This window comes from Orycteropus afer, unplaced genomic scaffold (genome assembly GCF_000298275.1).
Source record: "Orycteropus afer afer isolate SDZICR_OR568_19922 unplaced genomic scaffold, OryAfe1.0 scaffold00244, whole genome shotgun sequence".
In the NCBI taxonomy this organism is placed as follows: Eukaryota; Metazoa; Chordata; class Mammalia; order Tubulidentata; family Orycteropodidae; genus Orycteropus; species Orycteropus afer.
In genome coordinates, this window is record NW_006921831.1 from 4045685 (window position 1) to 4055774 (window position 10090).

Sequence of the window (10090 nt, forward strand, 5' to 3'; positions counted from 1 at the left end):
GCCCTGTGGGCAGTTCCACTCTGTCCTCTAGGGGCGCTGTGGGTCAGAATGGACTCCATGGTAGTGGGTGTGGTTTGGGCTTCCGTGAAGACTTGGAGACCCTGTGGGGGTCCCTATGAGTCAGAGTGGATTTGATGGCTGTGGGTTTGAGTTTGGTCAGTCAGAGCTTCTCCTCACATCTCAGCCTCCTGAGACAATGTGGTCCCTTTGTTGGGTTTGGGGTTGGCTTTTTGTCTCTGTTTTTAGGGTTCGTGCACCTCTTTTTAGAACTGCTTTATTGAGGTATGAGACTCTGCCCATGTATTCAGCCCTGACATTCACCTCAATGCAGATGCGTGTGGGCACCACCATGGCTGGTTCTAGAACATTTCCATCCCCTAACTTCCAGCTCCCTTCCCCCGCCCTTGGCAGCCAGTGTGTGGCCCCCTTCTGTGTCTGACGGACACTTGAGTTGTTTCCAGCTTTTGGTAATGGGAGCAAAGCTGCCTAGAACATCTGTGGACATGTTCAGAGACCTGTTCCTAGTTCTTTGGGGTTTATCCCCAGGAGTGGAATTGCTGAGTCAAATGGGAGCTCTGGTAGCATAATGGCTAAGGCATTTGACTGCTAACCAGAAAGCTGGCAGTTCAAACCCACCAGCCACTCCTCAGAAGGAAGATGGGGCAATCTAATTCTGTAGTGATACTGCCTCGGAAACCCAAGGAGGGGTCGCTATGAGTTGGGTCCGACTCGACGGCACATGACAACAACAACGACATGGTTCCTTGGTGGCACGGATGCTCAAGTGTCCAGTGGCTGATGGAAAGGGCGGCGGTTAGAGCCCACTCACAGGTGTGTTGGAAGAAAGTCCTGGTGGAGAAGCCACAGGGCAGTTCCGCTCTGCTCACGGGGTTGTCACAAGGCCACGTTAACCCAACAGCAGTCGATGTTTCCACCTGTGCGTTCAGCTCTGGGATGAACAACCACACTGTTCCCAGCAGCCACACCATCTGTGTTCCCACCGTCAGGCATCCTTCTCACCCTCCTTAGCCCTTGTTCTTTGTCTGTTTGATTGTGGGTGTGGGTGTGGGGTGGCATCTCCCTGATCCTGGCCATCCTAGTGGGTGTGGGTGGTGTCTCCTTGTGGCTGGATTAACATGTCCCTGATGGTCAATGTCAGTGATAAACACACTTTTCACTGGGACCTAGGGTGGTGGTATTGTTGTTATGTGCGTCAAGTCAGACCCAACTCATAGCAGCCTTTCCTTGGGTTTCCGAGGCAGTATCACTACGCAAGTAGATTGCCCAACCTTCCTTCTGAGGAGTGGCTGGTGGGTTTGAACCACCAACCTCTTGGTTAGCAATCAAGTGCCTTAGGCACTACGCTGCCAGAGCTCCAGGGACCCAGGGTTCAGGGACTTTATCTTGGAAGGAGCAGGCTTGGACAATGGTGTGGTTCCACACCTGAAACATTCCAATAGTCTATCTTTATTCCATTTTATTTAAAAAAAATTAATAAATGAGCTGGGAATGAGCCACTAGGCAGATTTTACAAGCTTCTAGGAACCTTGGTGGGAGCTCTGGTGGCATAGTGCCTAAGGCATCTGACTGCTAACCAGGCTAGCAGTTCAAACCCACCAGCCACTCCTTGGGAGGAAGTCTGGGCAATCTACTTCCATAGTGATACTGCCTCAGAAACCCAAGGAGCAGTCGCTATAAGTCAGATCAACTTGACGGCAGTGAGTTTGGTTATTTTGGTTAGGAACCTGGGTGGCAAAGTGGCTAAGTGCTTGGCTGCTGACTGAAAGGTCAGTGGTTCAAACCCACCAGCCACTCTGTGGCAGAAAGATGAGGCAGTCTGTTCCCGTCAAGGCTGATAGCCTTGGAACCCTGTGGGCAGTTCTACTCTGTCCTCTGGGTCGCTGTGAATTAGAGCCCACGTGAGGGCAGTGGGGTTGGTTTTCTTCCTTTCTGCAGCACACAGGGTCTCCATGAGTTGGCATCGACTGGATGGTGACTGGCATGGTTTTGGCAGTCTCCCATGGTTTGGTGGGAAGCCCACTGCTCGCAGGGCAGGCCCACTCTGCTTTTCTTTGTCAAAACGGCCTGGTCACTGGTGACCTTTGTGGTGCTGTGTGGAATTTACAAGGCACTGGCCAAGCCCCCAGCCGACTTGCGAATTCCTGCCCACACAAGTCGGCTGGGGGCTGCCGGCTGTCTCAGGGAAATCCTGTGTGTTCTCGGCTCTGCCTGCTTCCTGCCCCCGGATCTTGCATGCTGCTCTGCCGAGGTGTGGGCACCCCTGCTTACTCGGGGGCTTGGCTGCTGGGGAGGCGTGGCCACATCTGTGACTGTTTTCATTGGAGGGTGTCACATTCCTCCAGGGTCTCCAGGCCCCTCCCTGTGGTTTGTGTGATTCTGTTGACTTTCTGTCTCAGTCTTTTGAACCAGCGTTAACACAAGGGGATGGCTTTAAAGAACACCATTTTATTTTCTCACAGTTTTGGAAGTTGAAAGTCCAGAGCAGGTCTCAGTCCTGTCAGTGCCTTCTGTGGCCTCTCTCCTAATGTCTGGTGTCTGCCGCCACTCCTTGGGGTCCTTTGCTTGTAGGTGGGTCCTCATGCAGAGTCTGTCCTCTGCCCTGGCCCCATTGTCTGCTGTATCCTGCTCTCCTCCTACAACCCCATCGGAAGTGACCAGGCTCCAGACCCACTCCATTCTGTGGTGACCCCATCAACTTCACAAAAGGAAGCTGCTACTTCCAGGTCTCAGGTCGTGGTCACAGGTGCAAGTGTCAGGACTTGGACACAACTTGGGGGACGCAGTTCATCTGATGGTTTTTCCACATAGGGGTCATTTCCCGGCAAGCCCTTCCTTCCCCACAAATGTGTTCAAGGGGTCACTGTGCATGTGGGTGATGTGCCCAGGGTCTCACATAGGGACCAGGCCATTGGCAGTTCTGGTCAGTGCCGGCCATCACCTTAGCCGCCTGGGAAGCCCCTCTTCGCTGCCAGGTGCCAGGGGCGGAGCTGAGGCCTCAGTGCCCAGCAGGCACTATGCCCAGCCTGAGTGGTCAGCACCTGCCAGCTATCCTCCCTGCCAGCCCCAAGCCCTGTCTCCAAGTCACTAAAAGCTCCCTGTTCTGTCTCTGCTCCCAGACTGCGGTGGCAGGACCCTGAGGTCACTGTGTCCAACCCCCGGACTCTGGACCAGCAGGTGCCTGACCTCCCTACGCCCTGAGCAGTGAGCTCGGCACCCAGGGCCCAGGTCTTTGACTGCAGAGCTGAGCAGAGCCGGCACGTGTCTGGTGCTGGACTGGCCTTCTCCTGTGAACACCAGATCATGCACTTTCTTCCGTGGGCCCAGCAGGCTGGGCTGAGAGGTGAGGAGGGGGTGTGAGCCCAGATTGTCTGCCTGGCCACAGCCCCTCAGACCCCTCATCCGGGTCCCCAAGCATGGAACCAGACCCCCTCCATCCACTGGGGCTCCCAGTGCCAGGACCCACACGACAGCGGACAGACGTGAGCGATGCCTGACACACACATGTGTGTGGCTAGGGAGATGATGTCCTACCCAAGGCCAGGCCCCCGGGGACTTCTAGGACCACGCTGCAGCAGGAGACACTGTGCCCACCCAGCCAGCCCCGGCCTCTGGGCTCCCTTCCCAGCACACTTCCTCACTCGGGAGGTGCCCTCAGCCTAGCTTGCTGGGCCCCGTGGGCAGAGACGTGAGACCCGCAGCGCCTAGCTTCAGAGCACTTTCCGGAAACTCTGTCTTGCACAATCTGGCCTGGGCTGCTGGTTCCAGGCAGAGGGTGATGCCGGCAGTGGGAGGCCGGGGTCAGCCTGTCCTCGCCGCAGGGGTGAGGATTAGTCATCAGGAGTCCGCCTTTCCCAGACAGGAAGAGGTGGCTTGTTCTGACACAGGATACTCTCGGGGGGTGGTGGCAGCGGCAGGCCAGGGACTGGGCCAGCAGCACTGATTACAGTGTCATCAGCTGGCCATGGGGTCACTAGCTCCCCGTGCAGATGGCTCCCCACACGCTGGGCCTTCCCGGCACCAAGAACTTCCTGCTCCTGGGGAGGCATGAGGGCACCCCAGGGTGGGCAGCGAGTGACTGCCCACCTCCACGGATGCGGTACCTCACTTAGGTAACCCTGGCCAGAGGGGCTGGACTGGCCTTTCCTATCTGAGCTGTGGGCTGAGCTTCCCCGCTGGTCAGTGCCGAAGGTTCACAGGGTCGTGTCCCCTGGTGCCAGAGCACCAACTCCCACTCTCTGCCCTCAGGGAGCCCCTGACCCCCCAGGCCACCGACTGGAGGTGCCAGGCTCCCACCTCCAGCTCCCACTGGCCACAGCTGGCTGGAGCTGAGAGCAGAGCCAGGTGGGCTGAAAGGGCTGGACAGCTGGATGACCGGGGAGACTGGGGCCATGACCCCTGGTGGCCTGGCACCCCAGTGCCACACTGGCAGCACCCTCAGCCTCCCCCTCCCCGGACCAGGCAGGATGACCGGTCATCACCAACCACAGCCAGAGCTCCCACGGGAGGACCAGACTCAACTGTCCATCTCCCCATCTCTGTGTTCCTCAGGGGGCAAGGGAGTCTGAATAACACCTTACAGAACTCAATGTGGGGGCAGAACAGGTGTGAGAGGGCAGGGACCCAAGGGCCAAGCCCAGACCCCCAAGACAGTGTGACATAAACTGTAGGCTTCTCCTCTTGACCTCTGCTCTGGCCTCAGCCCCACTGTGCCCATGGGGGCAGGCAGCCTTGAGAGGTGGCCCAGCCATCTAGTATGTCTCCTGGGACCTGGACTCAGCGGCCAGGGCCCCAGGACCCAGCTTGAACTAGGAGGTGCTGGCTATGCTGCCACCTAGTGGTGGTTGCAGGGAACATGGGTTCCTCACCCATCCCAGGGGCCCGGCCCAAGCTGGGCTGGATAACCTAGATGTTGTGGACGTGTAATTCTGAGGAGGCATGAGACCACCTTCCTTGCCCACCCTCCTGAGCTCCAGTAAGCCATGCCTCCTCTTTGCGAGACAAGGAGCTGTGCACGTCCTGGGAGAACATCTGTGTGGCCGTCTGCCCACCCCTCCCTTGTACCGCCCACACCCTCTGCCCAGCGTCCACAGTGTCCACAGCGCCCCGAATCCCTCTGGGACCTAGACAGAAGCAGCAGGACACACGGGCAGGACCCTGAGCCCAGGATGATCCAATGGCCAGCCCTGGCCCCAGCCTGCCAGGCTGCCTGCCACACATGCCAGGGGCCAAACGGGCTGGCTCACTAGCCTGACCACTCCAGTCCCGCACCCTGCTCTGGGCCTGCCCCACCCCATCCCGGATGTGCTGACGCAAAGAAACGCAGAGACACGGACTGCAAAATGCTTCAGTGTATTGATGAAATCAACCATCTTGAGGGGAAACGGGCCCAGGGCCGAGGTAGCATGACAGCCCCGTCCAAGGGAGACTCCAGGTCCTACCATGCAACTGTCATTGATGGGACCCAAGGCCAGAGGAGCCCTGGCTGGCCCAGGCCAGGCCCACAGGCTGGGGAGCTGTGGCCAGTGCAGGTGGCCTTAGGAGATGGTGGTTCGGATCCCAGCCGCCTTGGCCAGGGGCTCCAGTTCCACTGGCTGAGAAGAGAGAAGGCATGTGCCATACTCCTCGGTGTGCCCTGGAGGTGGGGGACCAGCACAGGGCCGCGGTCAGTGCCTGGGGGCCAGTGAGGCCTTCCCTCCGTCCCACTGCGCCAGCGCCTCCCTGTCGCCTTCATCTTTGCTCTGCTCAGACTCCGACTCCTCTGAGTGGCTGGGGCTGCCTGGCGCGTCGCACTGTGGGCCCATGCAGCCACACTCCTCGATGTGGCGGTAGCTGAAGGCCCTCGTGGAGCCGTCCAGGCAGCTCAGAGTCACATTCCTCAGGGCCGTCCGAAGCTCCCGGCAGCACTGACACCTGTGTTTCATCATGTTGGCCTCGAAGGAGTACCTGTGGGCAGGGACTGCTCAGCACCAGGTGCCACAGCGAGCTGCCTGAGCCTGCCCCAGGGGCCCCCGAACACACGTCCACTGCAGTGCCACAGGCCTGGTGCCACGCTCTTGATAGCAGCACTCTAGGGACTAATAGCCCACTCACCAGAAAACAGAAAAACCAACCACCTCTGATTTGCAGCCTTTGCCCCTTGCCGTGGTGTAAACGCTCCCAGTGTAAGTGCATTTGAGACACACTGAGTCAGTCAGCCCTCAGTAGTCCCAGAGGAGCTTCCGGTAGGGAAACTGAGGCCTAGAGTCTCAGTAAAAGGTGGCGCATCGTGATTCAAAACAGGATGGGGCTGTTGGTCTCTGAGGCCCCCACCCCTCAGCCCAGTCCCAGACCCTGCAGCCTGCCACCAGCTGTGCCCTGTAGGACCCGAGGCCCCTCCCTCACAGTCTGCCCTCCTGTGCCCAGGACTCCTGACACCGGGTGGCCCGGATGGCTCCCCACTGCCTACATGTCCTCTCACACCGCCCTGCGGTGCCCTCTGAGCCTCGGAGCACAGCCTGGGGCACGTACACTGAGGAGCTGTCCCCACAGTTGCCTCGACAGTAGGCAAGCTGCACGGGCTGGCTGGAGCTGCAGCCTCGGTCCCGGATGACTTCCTGCTTGTGGTGCACGGCACAGGTGGACCCTGGGGAGCACAGGGGATGTGGGCCGGGTTAGGGCTGGCTGCGCCCCCGGCCCTCCGGGGGGACCAGGCCCCACCATGGATGCCCACTTACTGTTCTGGGACGGCTGTGGGCAGAGGAGGCAGCAACCATCCTCACTGCGCTTGGCCTGGTCCTGTGTGAACAAGGTGGGCTCGGTGAGTGCGGAGGCACCGGGTGGCCGGGTGCGCCGCCCGGTCCCGGGGCCGGTCCACTCTCGGCAGGGCGGGGCGGGTGGGCTCCGGAACGCACCCGAGGGCAGTGGAGCGCAGGGCACGCCTTCCTTGTTGTCACCACCACGAGCCCGTCCTGGTGCTTCTCGCATTCGTGTGTCTCACAGCGGTTTCCGGGCTCTGACCAGGTCTCACCAGGCTGCGAGGAAGCCCCGCCCTGTGAGTGCCCCGCCCACCACGCCCGCCGGAGTCCGGCCCCCACGGCTTCCAGCAGGTGGCCCCCTGGCCTTCCAGGGGCTTTGCTGTGGGGCAGGTCCCTGCCTCAGGGGCTGCTTTGGACTGCAGAGGCTGCCCTGGGTCCCCTCCCCGGCCCCTGAGGCCAAAGGCTCTCAATCCTGGCCCCCAAGTGCCCGATGTCCCACAGGGCGCACCACCCCACCCCACGATGTGCGGCGCTCACGTAGAAGACGTGGGAAGAGTTGTCACGGGTGTTCATGACACAGGCCACCTGCACACAGGAGCCACAGCACTGTCCCGCCGGCACACGGTACTCGAAGCCCTGCAGGGACAGCAATGGGCGGCCTGAGCCCACAGCCGGCCCAGGACCTGCGGCCGGAGGGGGTGAGGTGAGGACTGGGGTAGGGGAGGGATGGGAGGGCCGCTCACCGCAGGACAGTGGCTTTCGCAGATCTGAGTCTGGCAGATCACCACGAACGGGTCTGTCTCGGGGTTTCCTGTCGCCTGACACCTGCAAGTCTCGCATGGGCTGGAGAAGACCACGGCTCCAGGCTGGGGGCGGACCAGGAGGGTAGGCGTCAGCAAGCTCCCGAGAGCCACCCCTCCTTCTTGTGCCCCCCACCCCGTTCTGAGAGTCACTTTGGCCCCGTCCCTGCCCCACCCCGACCTGCCCCCTGGGCGACACCCTCATGGACAGAGCCCTGAGCTAGGCGCCACTGTGGTCCTGGCAGCACACGCTGGGGTCAGGGTCTGAGGGGGCAGAGCCCAGGCTGCTCAGAGGCCACCCCTCTGACGACAAAGCCGATCTCAAAGGGGCCCTGGAGAGGTCACAGGAGAGGGGCTCTCTTTCCCCTTCAGCTGGCTCTCACCTGGTACAAAGTGCCGTTGACAACACAGACGTCATAAACTGTTTAGGAAAGACAAACAGACCTCCAGACCCTGCCTGACTGGGACTCCATTCCTGCTCCGCCTCCCAGCCCACCCGCACCTTGACCTGCCCCACACCCCTAACTCACCTGGCCCTGCTGACCTCCTTAGACAAGGCTCCAACCCCTCAGCTCAAGTCACCATCCCACCTGGACCCACCCTTGCCCTGCCTCCGCCCCTCTGCTGCTCTGACCACAGACTACTTGCTGGAGCCTGTCGCTGGTCCTCAGGGGTGGACCCTGCACTCACCGCACATCCCGCTGGGGCAGCATTCCCCCTCCTTGTTAGTGGGGACCAAGTGCGAGCCCTTGGGGCAGGGCGTGAGCTGGGGGCAGGAGCTGGTGTTGCAGACTGGGGGGGGGGTAGAAGAAGGGCTCAGGGCCTGCCTGGCTCCCAGGCCCTCCAGAGGCACCCTGCCAAAAGGCTCCCCAAAGGCAGGGAGGAGCCCCACCCTCCCTCAAACTCCCCCACTTCCAGCATGCCCAGTCAGGGTCACAGCTGGGGCCGAAGCAGGGTGCAGGGTGCTGGCTCCTGCCGTCCGTCCCCCACTCCTGCATTGTACCCCTGAGGGCCAGCACCTGGGCCCCCCCCCCAGGCAGCACGCCAGTGTGTCAGGCCAAAGCACAGTGCAGGGCTGAGGGAGTGTCCCTGGTGATACTGCCTGTCCCATGTGCCTGGGCAGAGGGTGCCCCACCCACCCCACCCCCAGGCTGGGGCCCGCCAGCCACTGGCGTGCTGCCCACCCAGCACCAGCCCAGGCCTACCACAATGGTACTCAGCACAGCACTGGCTGGCCTGCAGGGGCAGTGGCACCAGCACATGGCCAGGCCTGTGGCAAAGTGGGGGTGGCGGGCAGGTTTGTTTCCGGCAGGTCAGGGTCTGGGTGCTGCCCTCACAGGTGCACTCCTGGCAGTTGGTGACCACAGTCTGGCCTGGCTGTGGGGGAGAAGGCCAAGTGGGCTAGTCAGGGGTTAGCACAAGGCCTCCTCACGCAGGGAGGGCCGCGAGCCCCTTGGAGCCCTCTGCTGAGCTTGGGGAGAGGCTAGATGGTCCTGGAGCCCCCAGGGAGGCTTCCACCAAGAAAACAGGTGGAGCACCCCTTGACAGACACCACCAGGCTGGGGAAGGGCACATGCCCACCACAGCCCTAGGTGGGAAGGGGCCAGGGCAGAGAGGCTCAGCCCCACCGTGCTGGTGACCAGCCACCTTCCCCTGCTGCACAATGTCACTGTGTCTCAGCAGAGCAGAAGGCCCCATAGAAGGAAGAACATGGCAACGTGGGGCCACACCAGGCATCCCCCCGGACACAGAGCCCCAACACTCTCTGGGAGGTAGAGGGCACATGGTGAGTACGGCCTTGTTGGGGTCTCATCCCTCTCTGCCCCGCCCTTGGACCCCTGCCCTGCAGTCAGACACAGGGGTTTGGACTCCCAACCACAGAGCCCAGCTCCACACTCACCTGCACCGGCTCTCTGTTTGGCCCCAGGCACCCTGGAGGGAGACAGGTGAATGAGGGTCTGTCCCAGCAGCCCCAGCCCAGCTCTGATGGGGTGGGGTCCAGCATCAGGAACCACACAGGGGACCGGGGGACCCCAAGCCCTGGCAGAGAGTCTCAGGTACACTCTCCACCCCACCCTGCCCCTACCCGCCCCAGAGCACTGTCCCTGACGTACATTGACAGTTGGGCACGCAGACGGGGCTACTCTCACTGAAAAGCGTCAGGCCTGGCGGGCAGAAGCAGCCCTCTGTGTAGAGCCCTGGGTCCTGAAGGGCCCTGCGGGGAGATAGGGGTAGGGCCAGTCAGCTGCCTTCAGAGCTGGAGGGCTGCTCTCTGGGCCTTGGCAAGAGCCCCCCAGGAAGACACACTGGCCAGGGTTCACCTGTGACGTGAAACACAGGAGGCTGGGAGGGGTTACAGGCGAACACGGGAGGCTGGGAGGGGTTAGTTACAGGTGAACACAGGAGGCTGGGAGGGGGTAGTTACAGGCAAACACAGGAGGCTGGGAGGGGTTACAGGCAAACACAGGAGACTGGGGACGGGGTTACAGGCAAACACAGGAGGCTGGGATGGGTTACAGGCAAACACAGGAAGCT

The 10090-nt window shown here is 61.2% G+C and overlaps 1 protein-coding gene across 1 annotated transcript in view; it reads right to left on the reverse strand.

Annotated features, from left to right (window-relative positions):
* Positions 1-5684: 5684 nt before the first annotated feature.
* Positions 5685-10090, reverse strand: part of MUC5AC (mucin 5AC, oligomeric mucus/gel-forming) — a 36128-nt gene continuing 31722 nt past the window's right edge. Inside the window, exons 39-49 of the mRNA XM_042782109.1 lie at positions 9670-9770; positions 9456-9487; positions 8761-8932; positions 8246-8347; positions 7939-7976; positions 7499-7621; positions 7293-7391; positions 6912-7031; positions 6735-6795; positions 6529-6643; positions 5685-5964 (exon numbers count right to left, since the gene is read on the reverse strand). Of these exons, the coding sequence (XP_042638043.1) occupies positions 5685-5964; positions 6529-6643; positions 6735-6795; positions 6912-7031; positions 7293-7391; positions 7499-7621; positions 7939-7976; positions 8246-8347; positions 8761-8932; positions 9456-9487; positions 9670-9770 (1243 nt within the window). The remainder of the gene's footprint in view (positions 5965-6528; positions 6644-6734; positions 6796-6911; positions 7032-7292; positions 7392-7498; positions 7622-7938; positions 7977-8245; positions 8348-8760; positions 8933-9455; positions 9488-9669; positions 9771-10090) is intronic.